The sequence below is a fragment of the Natator depressus genome, chromosome 24, assembly GCF_965152275.1.
Source record: "Natator depressus isolate rNatDep1 chromosome 24, rNatDep2.hap1, whole genome shotgun sequence".
In the NCBI taxonomy this organism is placed as follows: domain Eukaryota; kingdom Metazoa; phylum Chordata; order Testudines; family Cheloniidae; genus Natator; species Natator depressus.
In genome coordinates this window covers 22,494,256-22,517,741 of record NC_134257.1, presented here as the reverse complement: position 1 = coordinate 22,517,741, position 23,486 = coordinate 22,494,256, and the positions used below count along the sequence as shown (strand labels likewise).

Below are 23,486 nucleotides of genomic sequence, written 5' to 3'. Positions count from 1 at the left end.
GGCAGGGCGTGGGGTGGGGCCTCCGGGGGGTCAGGTCGGGACCCCTGGGCCAAATGCCACTTTGCTGCCTGTGTTTGGCCCCGGCCGCGTCAATGGGATGCAGGCTTTTCCTCTTCAGCTTCTCTCTCAAACTGCTGTGTGGGGAGATTTGTAACCAGCCCCCGCCCCACCCCAGAGGCAGCTGCATGCCAGCGCCAGGCGAGGGGTCCCTGTATAACTGGCCCCTGCCCCACCCCAGAGGGGCCACGTCCCTGCCACTGTGTGAGGGGTCCTTGTACAAACAGCCCCCGCCCCACCCCAGAGGCAGCTGCATGCCAGCGCCAAGCGAGGGGTCCCGGTACAACCGGCCCCGGCCCCCGCCCCCGCCAGGCCGCGCTATTCTGGGCCGCAGGGTTAGTTCCCTGCGCGGTAATTTCAGACGGGGCTGGAGAGGCAGGCGCAGCACCCGGGGTTCGCCGCCAGAGGGCGCGCACGCAGCAGGTGGGGGAGGGGCGCAGACTCCAGGCCCAGCTCAGACCCCCCCCCAACCTTCCCGGGGGAATCGGGCCTGGCACGCGGGGGCGGGGCTAGAGTGCAGGGCAGGGCGGGCGATCATTAGGTGCTCACACTGGAAAGTTTGTACCCCAAACTTCTGGGCCCGGGGTGTGTGTGTCCAGGGGAGTCGGTGGGGTAGAGGTAGGGGTACGGGGGGCTGGGCAGGATGCGGGGGAGGCTGGGGGGTGCAGAGGGCAGCGTAGGGAGTGCTGGGGTTGCAGTGGGGGGCTGGGGTGCAATCAGTGGCGGTGAAGGGGGTTGGGGCGGTGCAGGGGGGCTAAGGGATGCAGTGGGGAGCTGGGGGTGCAGTCAGGGGGCGGAGCAGGGGGGCTAAGGGATGCAGTGGGGAGCTGGGGGTGCAGTCAGGGGGCGGTGCGGGGGGGCTAAGGGATGCAGTGGGGGGCTGGGGGTGCAGTCAGGGGGCGGTGCGGGGGCATCTGGGGGTGCAGTCAGGGGGCGGTGCGGGGCAGTTGGGGGGCTGGGGCGGTGCAGGGGTATCTGGGGGTGCAGTCGGGGTGGTGCGGGGGAGTTGGGGGCTGGGGCGGTGCCGGGAGATCTGGGGGTGCAGTCAGGGGGCGGTGCGGGGGCGTCTGGGGGTGCAGTCAGGGGGCGGTGCGGGGCAGTTGGGGGGCTGGGGCGGTGCAGGGGTATCTGGGGGTGCAGTCAGGGGGCGGTGCTGGGGGTGCAGTCAGGGGGCGGTGCAGGGGAGTTGGGGGGCTGGGGGTGCGGTGAGGGGGCTGGGGGGGTCTCGGTCTCTAGTGGCCCGGGCAGGAAGCGCTGCAGGGAGCGGGGGGGGGGGGAGCCCGGAAAAGGCAGCGGCTTCCTGCTCCCGCCCCCCCCCCCCGGTCCCGCCGCCGGAGCCGAGCGCAGCGGAGCGGCCTGACCTGGCCGGTCCCGGTCCCGGTGCGGAGCGAGGGGCCGGTAAGACCCCGCCCCCAAGCGGGCCCGGGGCCGGGGGGCGCGGAGCGGAAGTGGCGTTTCCGGTGGGAATCCCCCGGACTCGCGTCGCCCCCCGCCTCCCCCGGAAGGTGCCCGGGTGGGGCTGGGAGGGTTCGGGGGGGGGGGGCGCTGTGGGGCAACGGGGGGTTCTCGGGGGCTGGGAGGGCTCTCTGGGTCCGGGGGGGCTGGATCTGAGCTGTCCCCCGGAGGGGTAGGGACCCATGTCCGCCCCCGCAGGCCAGTCCTCACCCCCGCCCCAGAGGTGGCGCCCCCTAGAGGGGGAAGCCCCCCCGCACCCCGTCCTCCTCCCGCTGGCTGCTGTGCTCCACGGGGCGGGTGCTATGGGGATATTGGGGGGACAACCCCCCGTTCCGCTCCCTGCACCCCCAGCGGCCCTGGCCCCACACCAGGCAGCTGGGGTGAGGGTGCCCCTGTAGAGACATATGGGGGCGGGGAACCTGGGGGGGGCAGATCTCTCCTCCCCCCCGCCCCCCCGATTCCTGCCACGTCTAGAATTGGTGAAATATTTCACTGGATTCTACCTGCCATCTCTGACCCCCCTGGGAGAGGCTGGGCCCAGGCAGGGACCCACTCTGGGGGGGCCCAGGGCCCCCCCCCGCATCCTGCAGACACAAAGACCCCTCCCCCACTTGCCACCTGTCAGGAACAGCTGGGAGCAGCCGGAGAGATCCTGGGAGTCACCAGCAGAAACTGGAGCCCCCGGGGGAGCAAATGTGTCAACAACTCCCAGAAGGGGGGGAGCTGCAAGGGGCTGCGGGTCGGGAGTGAGGGGCACCAGCAGAGCTGGGGGGCGGGGGCAGGAGCCCAGGGTGGGCTAGCAGGGGCTGCGGGTCGGGAGTGAGGGGCACCGGCAGAGCTGGGGGGGCAGGAGCCCAGGGTGGGCTAGCAGGGGCTGCGGGTCGGGAGTGAGGGGCACCGGCAGAGCTGGGGGGGCAGGAGCCCAGGGTGGGCTAGCAGGGGCTGCGGGTCGGGAGTGAGGGGCACCGGCAGAGCTGGGGGGGCAGGAGCCCAGGGTGGGCTAGCAGGGGCTGTGGGTCGGGAGTGAGGGGCACCGGCAGAGCTGGGGGGGGGGCAGGAGCCCAGGGTTGGGCTAGCAGGGGCAGCGGGTCGGGAGTGAGAGGCACCGGCAGAGCTGGGGGGGCAGGAGCCCAGGGTTGGGCTAGCAGGGGCTGCGGGTCGGGAGTGAGGGGCACCGGCAGAGCTGGGGGGGGGGCAGGAGCCCAGGGTGGGCTAGCAGGGGCTGCGGGTCGGGAGTGAGGGGCACCGGCAGGCTCTCTGTGTCCCTGGGAAGTCAGTGCTCCCTGGCTGGTGACCGGCACCAGGGGATTGTGGGTCGGTCGGGCCCTGGGGGGGGGATGTGGCCGCGGTTCATCACTTCCTGCAGGAAGCCAAGTCTCTGAGTCTCTCGCTGTAAATAATCTGGGGCCCTTGCTTTGTTTGACAGCCCAGCGGAGCCGCCTTTCCGGCTGAGGGAGGGGGCGCACCGAGGAACCCAGGCGTCCGGGCCCTGCAGCCCCAGGGAGGAGGGGGATTTGCTGCTTGTGGCCTCGTCTTGGCATCACCTGGAAGCAGGTACCAGATGGGGAGGATGTGGGGGGTGGGGTTGCCAAACAGGCGCCCCGGCTGGGGGGATGAATTGGCCCCGCGCCCCCATCCTGCTCCCCCAAGGCCGGCTCAGGCTGTTGCCTGCTCCCCCCTCCGTGTACCCTAATCCTCACCTCCCCATTCCCTACCTGCTGCCCCATCCCTGCCTTCGCACCCTGACCTCCACCGCCATCCCCCTGCTCCCCACCACCTGCTGCCCCTCAGCCCCGCCCCCCCCCAACATTTTCTGGCAGCTTTAGGAACGTGAGGGGACCAATTTCCACCCCCCAAGGGAGAAGAGGGGGTGAAAGTACCCCTCACCCAGTTGCTTTTGTGCTCGGCCAGGCCTGCGGAACTGACAGCCACAGGATCCAGCTGGGGCTGGGGGGCGCCATGCCAGAGCCGGCCACCAGGGGGCAGTGACTCCAGGGCGAGCGCTCTGCAGGCTCAGACAGACGTGCCCCCGCCCCCCTGCCTGGCTCTGGGCTCCCGCCCTGTCCCGGGGGTGGGGTGTGAGTCAAGCTGGCAGCCAGGAGCCCCCCCGCCCGGCCCGGTCGGGGATCTGAGGCTCTTTGTGCCACACAAACCCTGTATTCATCCCGCGCTCACCTCCAGCTCGCGCTGGAATGTCTGGGCCGGGCGAGGAGGGTGGGGTGTGCAGGAGACAGCCCCCCACACGCAGCCCCCCCAGTACCACCAAACATCCCCCACGTACGTGCAGACTCCATATCCCCTGGGGGGGGGGCGGTTTGTACCAGTGGGGGGTGGTCTTTCCCATGGGGGGGCTGAGCTAGGCTCAACTGGAGTGGGGGGCAGGGAGGGATTGGGGCTGAGGGGGGCAGGGAGGGATTGGGGCAGGGGGTTGCTGTCTGCACCCCCGTGACCTATCTTGGTGTCCTTGGCAGGTGGGTCCCCCCAGAGCTGGCAGCTGGGACCTCCCTAAGGGCAGGATGGAGCCGGACAAGCCATACAACGGGGTGAGTGGCTGGGGGGAGTGGAGGGCCCCCCGATACCCCATCGCTGAACGGTCTGCTTGGCCCCAGCCCCCTTCCCCCGCCCATGCAGGTGGGGGTTGGAATTGGGGGTGAAGCTCCCCCAGGCCCTTCCCTCCTGGGCCCCTCAATCCCTCCCCCTTTCTGTTCCCCCTGGTACCCTCTCTGGGCCCCTGCCCCTCCCCTACAGGGCCCAACCCACTCTCTCTCTCTGCCCCCAGGGCCCGGCACCAGGTGCCCATAGTGGGTCCAGCGTGGCCATCATCGGGGCGGAGGACGAGGATTTTGAGAACGACATCGAGCCGGTGAGGGGGGGCCTGGGGGATGGGGGTCCCAGGGGTGGGGCCAGGGGGGCTGTGTCTTGGGGGAGGGGGGATGGGTCTGAGTGGGGGAGGGGACGGGGGCGTGGGGGGGGACGGGGCGTCCCGGGGCTCGGGGGCCTGATTCCCAGGCTGTCCCCCCAGACGCTGGAGGACCAGAGCAGCCCGTTCCAGAGCATGTGTCTGGTGAAGCAGCATCCGGCCTATCTCATGGCCTTTCTCCAGCACGTGGTCCTGCAGTTCGACTCCTGCCCCGTGGTGAGCGCGGGGGGTGGGCAGAGCGCCCGACACCTGGTGGGGTGGTTGCGCCCCCTGGCGGGAGGTGAAAGGTCACTGACCTCGTGGTGACCCCCCAGGACCCTAGGCTGGTTCAGTGACCTGTTCGCTCTGTCGCCGAGGCAACCGGGGGGGGGCTCCTGAGGGTGGGGAATTGAGGAGGGGGGAGGGGCAGCGGGGGGAGTGCAGGCTGGGGAGGGATCCCAATAGTGGGGGAGGGGCGGCCTGGGGAGAGCAATGGGGGGGTGCCTGGCAGCGGGGGAGGGGGTGGCCTGTGGAGAGCAATGGGGGGGGTACCTGGCAGCGGGGGAGGCAGGCTGAGACTAGCCCGTCCCCCCCCGGCTCCCAGGTGCCCCCCTGTTCTGACCCCCCCCATCCCTCCAGCTCTGCTACCTCCACGTGGATCTGATCCGCAGCATGAGCCCCAAGGAGGGCAAGAAACTCTTCCTGGATTTCTGCCACACGTTCCTGGACAAGGCGGGGGTGAGAGCCCCCCGTGAACCCCACTGGGGAGACCCCCAGAATGGCCCCCCCATCCCTGCAGAATGAGCCCAACACCCCTTCCAGCTGTTTCTTCTCCCAAGAGTGACCCCCTGAGCCATTGCCCCCCCACCCAGTGACTCCATTGGGGCCCCCGCTGGGGCCATCAGAAGTATGAAACCCCCCTCCCCCCCCGGATCCCATTCACTGCTCCCTCCACCTGCAGTTTTCAGGCCCCGGGTCCCCTTGGTGCCCCCCCAGGGGACTCGACCCCTTGTTCTAACCCCCCTTCTCTCTCTCTCTCCAGCTCCTGCGTGTCCCCGTCCCATCGCAGGTGCAGTTTGAACTGGGTGAGCGTTGCACTCGGAGCTTGGGGTGACTGGAGATAACCCACCTCCCAGCCCCCCCCCCCCAATTCCCTGCTTCCCGTCCCTCAGGGTCCCCTCCCGGGCTCACCAACCGCCCCATAGATGCAGCTGCCTCTGGAGTGGGACCCGGCAGCTGTTTGTACCATGAACTGCACGGCAGCTTAGAACAGGGAGCAAGGAGAATCCTGGGGCCGGGCTGGCAGGGGGCTGCAGGGCGGGAGTGAGGGGCACCAGCAGGGCTGGGGGGGGGGGCGGGGGGCTGTGGGGCGGGAGTGAGGGGCACCGGCAGGGGGCGGGGGGCTGCGGGGCGGGAGTGAGGGGCACCGGCAGGGCTCGGGGGGGGCAGGCGGGGGGCTGCGGGGCGGGAGTGAGGGGCACCGGCAGGGCTCGGGAGGGCGGGTGGCTGCGGGGCGGGAGTGAGGGGCACCGGCAGGGCTCGGGGGGGCGGGCGGGGGGCTGCGGGGCGGGAGTGAGGGGCACCGGCAGGGCTGGGGGGGCGGGGGGCTGCGGGGCGGGAGTGAGGGGCACCGGCAGGGCTGGGGGGGCAGGCGGAGGGCTGCGGGGCGGGAGTGAGGGGTACCGGCAGGGCTCGGGAGGGCGGGGGGCTGCGGGGCGGGAGTGAGGGGCACCGGCAGGGCTCGGGAGGGCGGGGGGCTGCGGGGCGGGAGTGAGGGGCACCGGCAGGGCTGGGGGGGCAGGCGGGGGGCTGTGGGGCGGGAGTGAGGGGCACCGGCAGGGCTCGGGGGGGCGGGGGGCTGCGGGGCGGGAGTGAGGGGCACCGGCAGGGCTCGGGGGGGGGCGGGGGGCTGCGGGGCGGGAGTGAGGGGCACCGGCAGGGCTCGGGGGGGGCGGGGGGCTGCGGGGCGGGAGTGAGGGGCACCGGCAGGGCTGGGGGGGGCGGGGGCCGCTCCCCGCTGGCCCAGCCGTGGGAAAGGCCGGACGGGGGGGGGACGGGGGGAGCCGACCTGGGCCAGACGCTGCCAAGCTGGCACAGGGAGCCACCTGGTGGCCGTCCCGCAGCACTGCAGCCAGCTGGGCTGGGCTGTCTCTGAATGGCTGAACACCCCCCATTTGTCCCCCTAGTCCGCCCCCAACCGCCCCATCACTGGTCCTGGACCCCGTCCCCACCTGGTCTCCTAGGAAAGCCCCAGATTTTACTGGGCTGAAGCTGCTGCTCAGATCCAGGATTCACGTTCACTTCCTGTCCCAAACGGCCACACAGCTGGATACCCAGCCCCCGCCCCAAAGGGGCCATGTCCCAGCACTGGGTGTGGGGTCCCCGTATACCCAGCCCCCACCCCTGCTTTGTGTGTGGAGATCGTGAAATCATGTAGGGTCCCGCGGAGGGTGGCTGGGAGCAGGTCCCGTGTGGGGCCATAGCCAGGGGAGTTGGGGAAAGGCCGGGTCCTGGGCAGGGCTTTGGGAGTCTCCTTCTCCAAATACAGAACCAGGATCCTTCACTGGGCGCCAGAAAAGAGTCTCAATCCCTGGCTGGGGGCACTGCTGTGCGGAAGCTCGCAGCGCCAGAGTCCCTGGCTGGGGGAAGCTCGCAGCACCCTGTTCTCTCCCCACAGACCGGAGCCGCCCGGAGCTGCTCTCGGACGACACCCTGCAAGACTTCCTGAACCAGATCCAGAACTTCCAGGAGCCCGACATCTCGCGGCAGCTAGAGGATTTCAGGTGGGTCCTGCCAGGGGCTCCCATTCGGGGGGGTGGGGGGGGTGAAGAGGCAGCGGTCGGGGTAATAGGGGTGGGGTAGTGTGGTGGAGGGGCTGGGGAGATGGGCGGGGGCACGGTTTGGCGGGCCGGGCGGTGCGGCGGGGGCTGGATTGGGGGGGCCGGGCGGTGCGGCGGGGGCCGGGGGCCTGGCTCACTGGGGCCCCCCGCCCCCCAGGTCGAAGCGGATGATGGGGATGACGCCGGGCGAGCAGGAGCTGGCGGAGCTGGAGTCGTATCACACCCGGGATCGCGGGATCCACGAGGCCAAGGAGAAGCAGGTGGCCGAGCTGCTGCTGGCCCGGCTGGACGAGATGCAGTGAGTGACCCCCCCGGACTCTCCCAGCCCCCCCCGGAGCCCCCCTGGGAACGCGGCCCCCAGCTCCCCTCCGCCAGCCTGCCCAGGTCCCTCCACATTTCCGGGCTCAGAGCCAGAGCACTGGCTCGGCTGCTGCGGCCCCCCCCATTTTGGGTGGATGGGAACCAGCTGCCCCCCCCGCCCCGCCCCACTGTTGCATCATCCCCGGGGCTGGATAAAGGCCCCGGTCCGGCCCAGGCGCGGCCACGCAGCGAGCGACTCTCCCGAGCGAGCGGAACATGCTTCCCTGCCCCACGGCCAGCCCCAGTGTGAGCGCCCCCACGCCGCCATGCGGGAGGCCAGCCAGTGAGTGCCGGGCCCCTTCTGGGGTGGGGGGCGGGTTATGCGGGGGCGCACGGGGGGCTGGTTATGCGGGGGGGCAGGGGCTGCCCTGCACAGAGCACGGGACTCGAGGGGGGGTCAGGTGTAAGGATGGGGTCTCCGGAGCTGGTAATTGACCCGGACACCTGGGTTCATGTTTCCCTGTTTCTTTCCAGCCCCACGATCTCCGCCGACGAGGAAAAAAGGTAAAATAAATGCGGGGGGCATCGTGCACCCGGGTCTCTGGATGGGGGGGCACGGGGCTGAACCCGCCCCCCCCCCCCACAGGATGTGGGTTATGGTGTGTGTGGGGGGTGGATCACAGGTTCCTCTCACCCCTTTGGTATCTGGGCAGCAACGTTGGATTCTGCAGCTCGACTCCCCCCCAACCCTCCCCCCAACCCCTCACTGCAGCACCTGCGGGGGCTCTGACACCCCATGGGAAATCTGGGGGGGAGACTGAGCTATTTGACTGGGGTGTAGCCAAGATGTCTGAGATAGAGCCCCAACCCCCCCAGAACAGCCCCCCCCGGCGCCCCCTACCAGCCTCCCCCCCACATACACACCTGCTGATGTGCCCCACTCCCCCCAGCTCCGCGATTTTCGCCGCCATCGTGACCTACATGAAGCACCTGGGGGTTAAAACCAAACTGGGCGAGAGCAAGAAATCGAAAGGGAATTTCTTCCGCAAGAAGGTGATGTTGGGGGGGCACGAGCCAGGACTCCTGGGTTCTCTCTCTGGTTCTGGGAGCGGGGTGGGTTCTCGGGATTAGAGCGATGTGGGCGGGGCTGAGATCCAGGACTCCTGGGTTCTCTCCCTGGCTCTGGGAGGGGGGTGGGGTCTGGTGATTAGAGCAAGAGGGGGTGGGGCTGGGAGCCAGGACTCCTGGATTCTCTCGGCGGCTGGAGGGGCCTCACACCTAGTCCCTTCTGTCCCCACCTTGTGGCTACCTGCGTAGCGGGGGTCAGTTTGGGGATCAGGGGTCAGTCCTGCTCTCTGACCCATTGACTCACCTTCCCCCCAACTCTGCAGATCTCGGGCAGCCGGAGGCCTGAGGAGCCCCCCAAGCCGAGGAAGGGGTTCAGCCTGTTGGACGCCACGCGCTGGAACCGCGGGGAGTCGCACAGTACGTGGGGGTGCCGGGGTCCCTCCCCCAATGACCTCTCTGCACCCCCTTGGCCCCGCCCCTCCCGACACCCTGAAAGCGTTCCCCTTGCTGCCCCTTGTGTCCTCCGACTTCCACAGACCCCGAATCTCCCCTGTGCCCATGGGTCTCCCAGCCCAGATTGTCCTGTCCCCAACCCCCCGGACTCCCCGTGCCCCCCCCGACCCTCCTGGCTGCCTGTGTGCCCCCAGATTTGAACCTCTGGGCGCATCAAAATGCCCTACTTCTGGGATGTTGTGGGGCACCTCGTCCCCCAGCCCTGCTTCCGCTCCCCAGCTGCCTGCACCCTGCTCTCTATGAGCCAGGACATGCCCTGGGCCCCGCTCAGCTCCCCAGAGGCTCAGGGCCCAGGGGGGCCCTGCTAGGGTGCTAGTCCCAGAGGAGCTGTGGGTCTCTGTGGGGGACCCCCCATTTCTACCCCCTCAGCCTGTCGCTCTCCTTCGCTCTTCTCTCTTGCAGATTCCGAGTTCAGACAAAGCAAAGTCCCCGAGGGTGAAGGTACCGGCCCCCCCGGCCCCATGCATGGCCCCCCTGGGGCACCCCAGCCTGGGCCCCTGCCCCTCTAACGCCATTAACTCTCCCCACAAACAGCGTGTGTCCTCCTGACAGGGGGCAGGGGTCTGGGCTGCCCCCCCAATACACTAACCCTGTCACCCCAACCGTCAATCACTGACCCCCCCCGCACCTCCCAGCACCCCAGCATGCAGTTGCTCCCCCGCCCACCCCGTCTGCGTCAGCACCCATCAGCTGCGTGCGGAGTTCAGCAGCCTAGTGGTTAGAGCAGGGGGCTGGGAGCCAGGACTCCTGGGTTCTCTCCTTGGCTCTGGGAGGGGAGTGGGGGCTAGTGGTTAAATCAGCAGTTCATGCTGATTTGGGGGGGTGTCTCTGAGTGACTGACCTGCCCCCGTGTCTCCCCCCAGCGGAGAAGGCCGCGGCCCCGGAACGGAAGGGTCTCAAGTTGTTGGAGCGCAGCGAGAGCCGGGCCAAGGGGGCCGCATCAGGGACCCCAGGGCTTGACCCCCCTGGTGTTTCTGTGACCGTGAACCCCCCTCCGGAGGAGGGGACTGATGGGGAGCTGGGTAAGAGGTGGGGGAGGGGCTGGGGGAGGACATGGGGGACAAGGGACTGGACATATGGGGTGGGTTGGGGGAAGGTCCAAGGGGAAGGGACCAGGGGGAGGGGCTACAGCATGGGGGGGTGCTATTGGCCCCCCCCAGCACCTGTCTCCTGCTCTCCCCACCCTCCCCACTACAGGGTTGGAGCCCCAGTATCCGGTGGAGCCGGGGGAGGCCCCCCACAGCGAGCAGCCCCCGGAGGACAGTGCTGAGAACGAGAGGTGAGTCCTGCGGGGGTGGGGGGGCCACCCTGAGATGCCCCCCCCCCAGCTCCGTGCGCTGGAGTCCCTCCCAGTCTGTCTGTCTGTCCCCCTCCCCACTCTCCACTCCTGCCCCTGCATGCCCCTCCCGCGGGGACCTCACTGGGGGGCCGACTCCCCCGAGTTGGGGGGTGGGGTGGGGGGTTTGACCCTGCTCCTGCTCTCACTTGGCCCCTTGAATACCCCAGGAGTGCCCCAGCTACTGCCCGGCCCCATTCGTGGCCCCCCTGCTCTGGGAGGGCAGGGGTCTGCTGGCTGGAGGCAGGGGGAGATGGGAGCCAGGACTCCTGGGTTCTATCCCTGGTTCAGGGGGGAAGTGGGGTCTAGTAGTTACAGTGCCTCTGTCTGTATTGTGGGGGGGGGTCCCTACTGGGCCAGGCAGCCCCAGCCCCACCCTTAGGTTAACGCTCCTCTTCTCCTGCTCTTTCTTCCTAGAAAATGGAAAAGGTCGGTGACCCCCCTGAAGCCCCCCAATTTGCATGTGTGTGGGGACAGGCTGGTTCCGCGGGGAGAATAATTTAGAAACACCCACGGGCTGAGCTAAGTACCCGGTTCTTACCCTGCCGGGCCCCCCAGCACCCTCCACAGCTGGGGCATCAGGCCAGCCCTGACTGGCAGGGAGAGCACCCCGTACTGCCCCCCACAGTGCCCCCCTACTGCTGGGGAGAGCAGCCCCCTAGCGCCGCGCTGGGGCATCGGGCCAGCCCTGACTGGCATGGAGAGCGCCCCCTACCGCCCCCCACAGCGCCCCCTGCTGAGCCCCCAGCACTGCAGTGGGGCCAGCCCTGACTGCTGAGGAGAGCGCCCCCTGCTGCCCCCCACAGTGCTCACTAGCGCTGCACTGGGGTCAGCACTAGTGCCAGGGAGAGCACCCCCTACTGAGCCCCCCGCCCCACTCCCTGCAGCACGACCCCCTCCCGGAGGCATGGCTGCGGGGCCCTGGTCTGATGCATGAACCCTCCCCGCCACCCCGGTTTTCGCACCTTGTGCCTGATCTTGTCTTCCAATCCTTGCTTCCCATTGGCTGTTCCACCCCCCTCGCTTCTCCCATTGGTCCATTTGTACCCTCTGTGGCTTCTCCTCCTCTGTGATTGGATGATTCTGCTTCCCGTGGTTGTTACGATTCCCCCTTCGTGTCTGGTTGCGTCGTGGGTTCCCTCTCCCCCTTCATGGCTGGTCCCATCCGGGGCTCCCCGTCCACGCCCCCCCCCCGGTCTCGTGGCCCCTCCGTCCATGGCTGGTGCGTCCCATGCCCCCGTCCGTGGCCGGTCCATGTCGCCCCGTCCGTGTCACCCGGTCCGTGGTGTTGCCTCGTCCGTGGCTGGCCCGGTCCGTGTCGCCCCATCCATGGTGTCGCCCCGTCCGTGGCCGGCCCGGTCCATGTCGCCCCATTCATGGTGTCGCCACGTCTGTGGCCGGCCCCGTCCGTGTCGCCCCGTCCGTGTCGCCCCATCCGTGGTGTCGCCCCGTCCGTGGCCGGCCCGGTCCGTGTCTCCCCGTCCGTGTCGCCCGGTCCGTGGTGTCGCCCGGTCCGTGGCTGCCCGCGCCGCAGGCTGCCGGGGAGGCTGGGCCGGTCGGAGAGCCTGCGCGTGGCCGAGCGGAAGCGCTCGCTGCGCGGCTCGGCCAAGGGGAAGCAGCCGCGTTCCCGCAGCGACGTGGACCTCGAGGCGGCCGCCCGCGCCAGGGAGCTGCAGGAGAGACCCCCGCTGGGGCCGGGGCGCCCGAGGCCTGGCAGCAGCACGTAGGTGCCGGGGAGCCCCCAGCCCATGGACTCGCCCTCCCCAGGCCAGCGGGGCTGGGGGGAAGTGGGGGGGGAGCTGAGGGGCGCAGGGGCTAGGGGGGGCGCAGCCTGCCCTGCTCTCACCCCCCCTCTCCCCACAGCCCGGAGCCCGGGGGGGCCGGGGGAGGGGAGCCCCCGCCGTCCTTTCTGCCTCCCCAGTCTGAGGAGACTGAGCCGCGCGTTTCGGAGCTGGAGCCGGAGCCGCCGACCTGGCGCCAGCGGGTCCCCCCCAACGCCCTCCTCAGGCTGAAGAAAGGCGAAGTCAAGCGGCAAGAGGTCATCAACGGTGGGTGGGGAGAGACCTCGGCCCCCCCTGCTTCCTGCCCCCCTGGCCCCGGCCCCCCGACTCCCCCCCCCGCTTCCTGCCCCCCGACTCCCGCCCCCGACTCCTCCCCCCGCTTCCTGCCCCCTCGACTCCCGCCCCCAACCCCCCGACTCTTCCCCCCGCTTCCTGCCCCTGCCCCCCTGGCCCCGGCTCCCCGACTCCTCCCCCCCACTTCCTGCCCCCCCGACTCCTCCCCCCGCTTCCTGCCCCTGCCCCCCCGGCTCCCGCCCCTGGCCCCCCAACTCCTCCCCCCCGCTTCCTGCCCCTGCCCCCCCGGCTCCCACCCTCGGCACCCCCAACTCCACCCTCCCCGGCTCCCGCCCCCGGCCCCCCGACTCCTCCCCCCGCTTCCTGTCCCTGCCACCCCGGCTCCCACCCCTGGCCCCCCCGACTCCTCCCCGCCGCCTCCTGCCCCCCCGACTCCTCCCCCCGCTTCCTACCCCCCAGCCTCCTGACTCCTCCCCCCCCACTTCCTGCCCCTGTCCCCCCGGCTGCCACCCTCAGCCCCCCCAACTCCACCCCCCCCGGCTCCTGCCCCCCCCGACTCTCACCCCCGGCCCCCTGACTCCTCCCCCCCGCTTCCTGCCCCTGTCCCCCCCGGCTCCCGCCCCCGGCCCCCCCAACTCCTCCCCCCCGCTTCCTGCCTTTGCCACCCCGGCTCCTTCCCCAACACCCACCCCTGCCCCCCAACTTCTGCTCCTGTCCCCCAACTACCGCCCATGGCCCCCCAGCTTCCCCACACAGACCCCCAACAACCGCCCAGCTTCCCACAACCCCCCCAGACCACCACCAGTGGTAGGTGGGGCGGAGACCCCCACAACCCCCCAAGTCTGCCCCAAACCTCCAACGCCTCCCTCAGGGGAGGAGAATGAGAGGCCCCTGACCCCGCCCTGCCCCCCCAGAGCTGTTCCTCACCGAACACGCCCACGTGCGGATGCTGCGGGTCCTGCTGGAGCTTTTCTACCAGCCGCTGCTCAGCGAAGGTTTCTTCCTGGAGGCCGAACTGACCAACATCTTCCCCAGCCTGGAGGAAATGACGGACGAACACAGTGAGTGGGGGGGGGGCTTTGGGGGGACATGTACAAAGGGGCTGGGGGTCACAGGCAGGGGCGCTGGGGGGAAGGGCGGGGGTCACAGACTCCCAGGTCGTGCCCACTCTTGGCCCCGTGCGGTCCCTGGGGGGAGCCCCCTTCAGTGCGACAGCCCTTCTCGGGGGGCCACTCTCTCCGGGGGGTCCAGCCCCTCCACCTCCTGGGGCCGCACCTCTCGGAGCCTCAGCCCGCCTGTCTCTGCCATGGGCCCCTCAGGGAGACCCCTCGCTCCGGACCCCCGGGGCCTCCACTCCCAGGGGGACTGCTGCCCCCCCCGGCCCGTTCTCTAGCCCGGGGGGCGACTCTCAGCCGGGGTAACACAGGGGGGTTTATTGAGCGTCTGAACCCAGCACAGGAAACTCTCCGGCCTCAGGCCTGGCCTCCCCCAGCCCAGCCCAGTCTCCCCTGCATCCAGGGGGGCTCTGGCTGCCCCCTCCCTCCAGCCCCGAGCCCCCCTGCTTCCCCGCTGGGCATCTGCTATCACCGGCCCCAAGCCCCCCCTCTGTCCATTGTCTCCTCTCCCGGTAAACAGGGTCGTAAACAGGGTCGCGGGGGGGGGGCCTCTCCCCTCTTCTGTCCTCTGGCCCCTCTGGCTGGACCCGGCTGGTCAGGTCACCGGGGTCCCCGCAGCCCCATGTCCTCCCACTGGCCAGACCCGGCTGCGACTCCCGAGCTGGCCCTCCCAGTCCCCAGTCGCTGGGGTCTCCATTCTCCAGGCCGTTGGCCGGGGCCCCAAGTTTCCTTGCTGGCCCTGTGTCCCCACAAACTCCCTCTCCCCTCCCCTCGTTAAACCCGCAGCACCCAGGGAAACTGAGTCCCACCCTCTCTGCATACAACCCATAGGAAAACCAAGAAAATCCCCCATAGGAAACAAGGAAAAACAAGAAATTTCCCCACTTCGTCACACATGGCCAGGGGAGGGGGCAGGGAGCATGGGCTGGGGGGCGCTGACTGGCTTTGACTGCTCCCCTCCAGCCAAGTTCCTCGAGAACCTGAAGAAGCTTCGGGACGAGAGTGACTGCATCATTGCCGAGATTGGGGATGTGCTGCTGGCCCGGGTACAGGGGGGCTAGTAAGCGGGGGGGGGAGTCCAAGGGGTGGGGGGCTAGGGTGGACGCTGGACGGGAGGCCCCAGAACGGGTGGGGGCGGGGAGCCCAGGGACGGGGGGTGGGGGAGTGCAGGGACCCTGGGATGGGGGCAGGCGGGGGGCCGGGGCTGTGGGGGGGACAGAGCCGCAGGCAGGTGAACGCTCCCCCCTCCGCCCCCCCAGTTTGACGGCACCGAGGGCGGCTGGTTCCAGAAGCTCTCGGCCCGGTTCTGCAGCCGGCAATCCTTCGCGCTGGAGCAGCTCAAGGCCAAGCAGCGCAAAGAGACACGCTTCAGCCAGTTCATCCAGGTACCGGGCCCCCCAGCCTCCCCCGCTCCCTGTCCTGGGGTCCCCAGGTGATGCTCGGGACCTGCTCCCCATGAAGCCAGGCAGGACTCTGCGGGAGTCTCCTCTCGGGGAGCAGCCTGTCTGCAGGACACACAGCTCCCCCGGCTCCACCTTCCTGGGTCTGACCTCGGAGCCTTCAGCCTCCTCTGCCCCTCCCTGTGCTTCCCACAGCGAGTCCGCCCAGGCGGGGTCCTGGTGGGGCCAGAGGGTCCTGCCCCCCAACTCCGCAGTCAGACGGGACTCTCAGCCAGCCGGGAAACCAGACGGTTTATTAGTCGACAGGAACACAGCGTAGGGCAGAGCTTGTTAGCACAGAAATCAGTGACCTTCAGCCAGTCACCTTGAGGGGAGGGGAGCCCAGAGCCAGGGCTCTGGTCCTCTCCCTGCGCCCCAAGCCAGCCGAGACCAACTCGCTTGCAGCTGCCTGGCCCCTGCCCGGCTGGTTGCTCCTCCTCCGGCCTTTGTCTCGCTTCCCGGGCCAGAGTCACCTGGTCGCATCCCCCTCCTGGGTCTCAGGTGGGGAAGGGGCGGCCACAGCATCCCTGCAGGCAGCTGGAGCAGCCCCCACAAAGGTCACAGCCCCTTATTCCCACCACCCAGACATTGGTGCAATACACAGGGAAACTGAGGCGCACACCGCCTTCATGCAAAACAGTCGGACTCCCTTAGGCTCACAACAACATAACAAGGGAAAATCCCCACTTTGTCACACTCCCGCCCCCGGCTCCCCGGCCCTGCACGCCCCTGGCCTGCCCCCCCAGCCTCCCCATCCCAGCGGCCTGTCCCCGCAGGAGGCGGAGAGCCAGGCCCGGTGCCGGCGGCTGCAGCTGAAGGACATTATCCCCATCGAGATGCAGCGACTCACCAAGTACCCGCTGCTGCTGGAGAACATCGCCAAGTACACGGGTGAGGGGCCGGGGCGGGGAGAAGAGATGGGGCAGGAGGTGCCATAGGGTGGGGAGAGCTGGGGAGAGGAAGAGGCGGCGGGCTGGGGGCGGCGGGCTGGGGCCACTGACTGACCCACCCTGTCCCTCCAGAGGAGGAGAAGGAGCGGGGAAAGGTGCAGCGGGCGGCCGAGTGCTGTCGGCAGATCCTCAACCACGTCAACCAGGAGGTGCGGGAAATGGAAAACCTCATGGTGAGCCGCTCCCGCCGTCTGTCTGTCCATGGCCTCCACGTCCCCGGCCGGCCTTAACGCCCTCCACGTCCCCGGCCGGCCTTAACGCCCTCCACGTCCCCGGCCGGCCTTAACGCCCCCCGACCCTGTCTGCCCGGCCGGCCTTAACCCCCCTCTGCCCCCTGCAGAAGCTGAAGGACTATCAGAAGCGCCTGGATCTCTCCAGCCTCAAGCAGAGCACGGACCCGCTGCTCAGCGAGTTCAAGGTGGGGCCTCGCCCGGGGGGGCATTGGGGTGGGGGGAACTGGCTGTGGGGGCGGGCAGCACGAGGAGGTGGGGGCTGGCTGTGGGATCGGGGGGTCTGTTCCCATCTAACTGCCACCGCCCCCAGAACACGGACATCACCAAGCGGAACCTGGTGCACGAGGGGGACCTGACCTGGCGCGTCAGTAAGGACAAGGCTGTGGGTGAGTGATGGGGGTCGGGGGGGCAGGGAAGTGCGGGGCGCGCAGCTGGGGGGGCTGGGGGGCCGTGAGGGGCGGGACTGGGGGGGCCGGGGGTCTGAGTACACTGGGAGCAGGAGGCACATGGGGCTGGGAGGGGTGCGGGGTTTGGGAGGTGGATTGGGGGGCCCCGGGGGCTGGGAAGCGTCTCCCCCACTGAGGCCCCCCTACCCCCCCTAGACGTGCACGTGCTGCTCCTGGACGACATCCTGGTGCTGCTGCAGCGGCAGGAGGAGCGGCTGGTTCTTCGCTGCCACAGCCGCCCCCCCGGCCCCATGCCCGAGCCCCGCCAGGTGCTGAGCCCCATCATCAAACTCAGCTCCGCCATGACCCGCGACGTGGCCACAGGTCAGCGGCCGGGGCGGGTTGGGGGGGCAGCGGGGGGGCTCTGGGGGGCAGCCTAGGAGGTTGGGGGGTCTCTGGGGGGGCAGCCTGCAGCATTCGGGGGGGCACTGGGGGGCAGCCTGGAGGCTCCCTGCCCCCCTACTGTGATGCCCCAGCTGTGTGTGTGGGGGGGGCCCTTGCTGAGCTGGAGCCAATCGCTCCGGAGGCGGGGGGCTGCCCCAGGGCATTCTGGGATGTCCAGTGCCTCCCACCCCGCAGGCAGCCTGAGCAGGTGGGGTGGGGGGGGCACTGGGTGGAGCCTGGGAGGGAGGGGGGCTAACAGGGACGGGAGGGGTCTGTGAACCTGGGGGGGGCACTGGGGAGCCCCCCTCTGATTGGCCCCTCCCCCGCCAGACCGCAAGGCCTTTTACGTCATCTTCAGCTGGGAGAACGGAGCCCAAATCTACGAGCTGGTGGCCCAGACAGTGTCGGAGAGAAAGAAGTGAGACCTGGGGGCGGGGCTGCGGGGTGGGAGTGAGGGGCACCGGCGGGGCTGGGGGGGAACCTGGGCCAGGCTGGCAGGGGCTGTGGGGCGGGAGTGAGGGGCACTGGCGGGGCTGGGGGGGACCTGGGCCGGGCTGGCAGGGGGCTGTGAGTCGGGAGTGAGGGGCACTGGGGTGGGGGGGACCTGGGCCGGGCTGGCAGGGGCTGCGGGTCGGGAGTGAGGGGCACCGGCAGGGCTGGGGGGGACCTGGGCCGGGCTGGCAGGGGCTGCGGTTCGGGAGTGAGGGGCACCGGCAGGGCTGGGGGGGGTCCAGGGCCGGGCTGGCAGGGGCTGTGGGTCGGGAGTGAGGGGCACCGGCAGGGCTGGGGGGGGTCCAGGGCCGGGCTGGCAGGGGCTGTGGGTCGGGAGTGAGGGGCACCGGCAGGGCTGGCGGGGACCTGGGCCGGGCTGGCAGGGGGCTGTGGGTCGGGAGTGAGGGGCACTGGGGTGGGGGGGACCTGGGCCGGGCTGGCAGGGGGCTGTGAGTCGGGAGTGAGGGGCACCGGCAGGGCTGGGGGGGGTCCAGGGCCGGGCTGGCAGGGGCTGTGGGTCGGGAGTGAGGGGCACCGGCAGGGCTGGGGGGGGTCCAGGGCCGGGCTGGCAGGGGCTGTGGGTCGGGAGTGAGGGGCACCGGCAGGGCTGGCGGGGACCTGGGCCGGGCTGGCAGGGGGCTGTGGGTCGGGGGTGGGGGGGACCTGGGCCGGGCTGGCAGGGGCTGCGGGTCGGGAGTGAGGGGCTCCGGCAGGGCTGGCGGGGACCTGGGCCGGGCTGGCAGGGGGCTGTGAGTCGGGAGTGAGGGGCACCGGCAGGGCTGGGGGGGGTCCAGGGCCGGGCTGGCAGGGGCTGCGGGTCGGGAGTGAGGGGCCCCAGCTGAGTTTCTCCCCTCTCCGGTCCCTAGCTGGTGCGACCTGATCAGTGAGACGGCCGGGTCTCTGAAGCTGCCGGGGTCCAATCGCCAGAAATCGCGTCGTGCTGCCCCGAGTCTGTCGGCCCCGCACAGCCCCAGCTAGTGAGCGCAGCGGGCGTGTGGGGCTGGAGCGCGGCCCCTCTGGGGCGGGGCTGGGGGCCGGCAATGGGATGCGGCTGGCTCTGGGGTGGGGCACTGGAGTCGGTTATACGGGGCCCCTCACCCAGCGCTGGGATGCGGCTGGCTCTGGGGTGGGGCAGGGGGCGGTTATATGGGGAGTTACGGAGGCAGGACAGGATGCGGCCGGACTTTGGAGCTCACCCCTAACTCTGGAGGGTGTTGGGGGATGGGATGTGGGGGTTTTTGGGGGGGGGCTGGCTATTCTTCCTTTCTTTGCTGACACGCCCCCCCCCCGCCCCCCTGCAGTGACCGGGAGCGGCTGCTGAGCAGCTCGGAGAACGGGAACTCTCCCAAGGAGACGCTGCATTCGGACGGTGAGCGGGGGGCTGAGGGGGGGCGGGATAGTCTGCAGCACCCATTGCCCCTGGCCTGGGGGGAAGCCATCATGTGCCCCCCACACACACCCCTGGCCAAGGCGGGGAGCCAGGGGGCTTGTGGGGCCAAGGGGTACCTGGGCTGGTGGGGAGATGGGACAGCTATGTGGTGGTGGGGATCAGGACTCCGGGGTTCTGTGGTGGCTCCGAGGGGGGGTCAGGACTCCGGGGTTCTGTGGTGGCTCCGAGGGGGGGTCAGGACTCCAGGGTGGCGTGGTGGCGCCGAGGGGGGGCTGACTGTTCCCTGCCCCCCAGAGCGGGAGAAGGAGGGGGCGCTGGAGGGGATGGAGTTCGAGGAGCGCGGCCCGGAGAAGCCGGAGAAGGACTCAGAGCGGATCCTGGCGGAGCTGCTGGCTCTGCACAAGCCCCGGGCAGCAGGGGAGGGGGGGCTGGCAGCCGCCGCGCTGGAGAGAGGTGAGACCCCCCAACCTGTCCCCCTGCTGACCCCTCTGTCCCACTCCCTGCGGGGGGGGTTGGGATGAGCTGCCTGACCCCTGGGGCTAGGGTCTGACCCCTAAGTTGGGCTGGATCCTGTTGGGTCGGGGGGCCTGGGTGGGACCTCTGGAGGGAATCCCCCCATCTGACCCTCCCCCCCCCAGTTTCTGAGCTGAAGAGGCTGCTGGTCGGGGGGTCCCCCCTGCTGGAAGATGGGGACCCCGGCTCCCCCGAGGACGGCTGGCACCAGGCGCCGGAGAACAGGGGCGCCAGAGACGAGGACAAGGAACGGGACGCGGGTGATGGTGCCGAGAGCGAGGGGGGGGCGCCAGGTATGAGAACAGGATGCTGGGAAATGGAGGGAGGGGGCGATGGGAGCAGGGGCTGGTGGGAAATGGGGGAGGAGAGGGGCATGCTGGGAAATGGGGGATGTCATGGCATCCCCGGGCGATGCTCTGGACCTGCTCCCCATGAAGCCAGGCAGGACTCTGGGGGAGTCTCCTCTCGGGGAGCAGCCTGTCTGCAGGACACACAGCTCCCCCGGCTCCACCTTCCTGGGTCTGACCTCGGAGCATTCAGCATCCTCTGCCCCTCCATGCGCTTCCCACAGCGAGTCCGCCCAGGCAGGGTCCAGAGGGTCCTGCCCCCCAACTCCGCAGTCAGACGTGGCTCTCAGCCAGCCAGTAAAACAGAAGGTTTATTAGACGACAGGAACATGGTCTAACACAGAGCTTGTAGGTGCAGAGAACAGGACCCCTCAGCTGGGTCCATTTTGGGGGGCAGTGAGCCAGAGAACCACGTCTGCACTTCACTCCATGTCCCAGCCAGCCCCAAACTGAAACTCCCTCCAGCCCCCCCTCCTCTGGGCTTTGTCCCTTTCCGGGCCAGGAGGTCACCTGATTCCTTTGTTCTCCAACCCTTTAGCTCTCACCTTGCAGGGGGGAAGGGCCCAGGCCATCAGTGGCCAGGAAACAGGGTGTCGGCCATTCTCTGTGTCCAGACCCCTGCACGCACCTACCCTCTAGGGCTCTGCAATGATCGTACACCCTTACCCCACCCCCTAGAGACTTAAGAACTGCATAGGGGAAACTGAGGCACCCCCACACCATTCAGAGGAACCATTAAGAACAGTCCCGCTTCGTCACAGCGGGCAATGGGAGCCGGGGCTGGTGGGAAATGGAGGAGAGGGGCATGCTGGGAAAGCCGGACTGACCTGACTCCGTTGGTCTCCCGCAGGGGGGGCCCCGAATGGCCCCGACTCACTGGATTGGGGGTCGCGGCGCCCGGACGGGGCGGGGCCCGGCTCCCCCCTTGTGCTGACGCCCCAGCAGTCGGAGGACGTGCGGCGCAGCTGCCAGCACCTGGAGGAGGTTGTCCGCAGGCTGAAGGTATGGGGGGGGGGCGAGCTGAGGGGAACCAGGGGGGCTGGGGGGTCAGTGCTGGGGGAGATGGGGGCTGGGGGTCAATGGGGCGGTTTGAGGGGAGATGGGGGCTGGGGGTCAGTGGGGGAGGGTTGAGGGGAGATGGGGGCTGGGTGGTCAGTGTCGGGGAGATGGGGGGCTGGGGGTCAGTAGGGCGGTTTGAGGGGAGATGGGGGCTGGGGGTCAGTGGGGGAGGGTTGAGGGGAGATGGGGGCTGGGTGGTCAGTGTCGGGGAGATGGGGGGCTGGGGGTCAGTGGGGCGGTTTGAGGGGAGATGGGGCTGCAGGGGTCAGTGGGGGAGGGATGAGGGGAGATGGGGCTGGGGGGGTCAGTGGGGGGGGGCTGCAGGGATGTCTCCACTCTTCGTTTCACCCCTGAGTCATGCTCCCCCCGGCCCCCCAGGACATGGAAGACGACTATTCCCAGCTGCAGCAGCTCCTGGCCAAATGCAGCTGCCCCCCCTCACCCCGCTTCACATGAGGGGCAGCCGCTGCCACAGGTGAGGCAGGGGGCCCCGCGGGGGGCTCTCCCCAGCCCTGAGGCCCAGCGCTGGGAGGCCCGTAGGGGGTGTGGGCCAGGGGGCCCCACGGGGGGCTCTCCCCAGCCCTTGGGCCCAGCGCTGGGAGGCCCGTAGGGGGTGTGGGCCAGGGGGCCCTGCGGGGGGCTCTCCCCAGCCCTTGGGCCCAGTGCTGGGAGGCCCGTAGGGGGTGTGGGCCAGGGGGCCCCGCGGGGGGCTCTGCTCAGCCCTCAGGCCTGGCCCCGGGGCTCTGCATTGACTTTGGGGTTCTAACCCTGCTCCCTGCTGTTTTCTCTCTCCAGACCCTCGCCACGGAGGAAGAGGCCGGGCGGTCTTTGCCCTCCCAGCCGGGGTCTCCTGCAGGGGGGTTGCTGGGCGGGGACGTATGCTGGAGGGAGTTGGGTCCATATATTCCATGGGAGGTGCTGTGGCGATCACATAGAGATGGGATCCTGGGGGGGATGAGGGGGGATATTGGGTGGCTCTGACTCACCCACAGGCCTAGCCCCAAATTGCTCCGCTCTGAAATCCCAGTCTGGCTCCCCCCGGGATGAGACACCCCTCCCCTGCCAGCCACCCTCGTGGGGGGTTCACCCCCAATTCCCTCCAGCAAACTCATGTCCCCCTCCATCCCCAATCTGTCCATAAGCCCCATGTCCCACCTCCCAAGCCAGCCAGTCCCTGCCCTGGGCCGGACCGGGGCCAGTGGCCCCCAGAGGGGAACGGCCCCAGTCCCGTTCTCTGCCCCCGGGCTGCTGAGCCTGGCCAGTGCAGTTTGCGGGGTCAGCCAGCGGGCGGCGCTGCGGCTGCAAGGTTTTTCCCGCCCCCTGAGATGAGTATTTCCGGGGGGGGGGGTTACATTCCACTGCCCCCCATCCCCTGCCATGTGCCTTAGGGGCCAACCCCCGAGAGCTGCTTTTATAGAGAGAGCTATTTTTTACTTTTGCTGGGATATTTTTATATATATGATTTATGGGGGGGGGACCCCAGAACCTGGGGGGGGGGCACAGCGGTTGGTTTGTGCCAACATGGCAGCTGGGCTGGCACAGAATCATTGGAACCAAAAAAAAGGGGGGGCAGGTGGGATGGGGGATGAGCCCCCTAATTCCCTTGTACCATACGGGTCCTCCCCAGATAGGGCTTTTTCCAGGGGCTTCCATTGCTTTTAAAAAGCGGGTAGAAATTCCCCCGAGAATTTCTGGGGGGAGAGGTGTCCCCACATAGACTCCTCCATGCCCCCCCGTTCTCTGCGTGCCACACCCCCCAGTTCTCTGTCCCCCCATTCTCTGCCTGCCCCCCAGCTTTCAGTGAGGTTTTTTGGCTTTTTTAAAAAAAACATTTTCAGAATGTTTACAATTCTGCTTTTTAACAAGGTGTTTGGGGGGGGTGACATGGAGGGGGGAGATCTGGATTTAAATGTGCCCTCCCCCGGGAGCCAAAGGCTGAATTCCCCCCCCCCCCCAAGGGAGAGCTGTTTGTGGGTATGACGGATGGTGGAGTCATGGAATCTGGGAAGGGAGAAGTGGGGGTGGGGGGCACTATGCCCACCCCAGCTGGCTCTTCTGAGTATAACTTTGTGGGGGGTGCTAAGGTACGGGGGGGGTGGTCATTGAACCAAATAAACTGTAAAGATATCAAATAAAACCCGTTCTTGCTTCAGGGCTCCGAGTGTCTCTCGGTCCGTGTGCGCCCCCTTGACCCGTGTCCCACTCCCCTCCCCTCCCCTCCCCCCCCCAGCCAGCTCGTCCGCCACCGGTGGAGATTGGCACTGCTGTGTAGTGAGTTAGAGCGGGGGGGCTGGGGGCCAGGACTCCTGGGTTCCATGCCCAGCTCAGGTCTGTGTATAAATGTTTCGCGCTCCAGCCCGGTGCCTCGAGTTCGCGTCTCTTTGCGGCGGACAGAAAACAGGGGTCCTCCTCCGGCTTCTCCCCCCAGCGCAGCGGCCGGTCCCCGCATGCCCCGGGGGTGAGTTTATTGCTTGCGGGGCGGCAGCTGATCGCCGGCCCCAGAAATCTGCCGGGTTGGGTGGTTTTTTTACACTCCATAAATTAATATTTACAAAAAAGGGGGAATTACAGGTTA

General features: G+C 69.1%; 1 protein-coding gene across 3 annotated transcripts; it reads left to right on the top strand.

The window, feature by feature from the left end:
- Positions 1 to 1,372: 1,372 nt before the first annotated feature.
- Positions 1,373 to 22,376, top strand: ARHGEF1 (Rho guanine nucleotide exchange factor 1). Of its 3 annotated transcripts, XM_074938620.1 has the most exons (32): positions 1,373 to 1,455; positions 2,939 to 3,066; positions 3,984 to 4,055; positions 4,292 to 4,375; positions 4,535 to 4,648; positions 5,051 to 5,149; positions 5,454 to 5,496; positions 7,089 to 7,194; positions 7,409 to 7,549; positions 8,086 to 8,115; positions 8,502 to 8,604; positions 8,943 to 9,036; positions 9,535 to 9,573; positions 9,996 to 10,154; positions 10,330 to 10,411; positions 12,332 to 12,516; positions 13,458 to 13,604; positions 14,622 to 14,704; positions 14,918 to 15,043; positions 15,874 to 15,988; positions 16,120 to 16,220; positions 16,388 to 16,465; positions 16,591 to 16,666; positions 16,883 to 17,050; positions 17,441 to 17,528; positions 18,469 to 18,579; positions 18,904 to 18,971; positions 19,287 to 19,445; positions 19,631 to 19,798; positions 20,703 to 20,854; positions 21,290 to 21,386; positions 21,707 to 22,376. In XM_074938620.1, the coding sequence occupies exons 3-31, from the start codon at positions 4,029 to 4,031 to the stop codon at positions 21,365 to 21,367; spliced, it is 3,024 nt and encodes a 1,007-aa protein (XP_074794721.1). In that variant the 5' UTR covers positions 1,373 to 1,455; positions 2,939 to 3,066; positions 3,984 to 4,028; the 3' UTR covers positions 21,368 to 21,386; positions 21,707 to 22,376. The 3 variants fall into 3 exon arrangements, with proteins under 3 accessions (XP_074794721.1, XP_074794722.1, XP_074794723.1); XM_074938621.1 differs by lacking the exon at positions 9,535 to 9,573; XM_074938622.1 differs by lacking the exon at positions 19,287 to 19,445.
- The last annotated feature ends 1,110 nt before the right edge of the window (positions 22,377 to 23,486 follow it).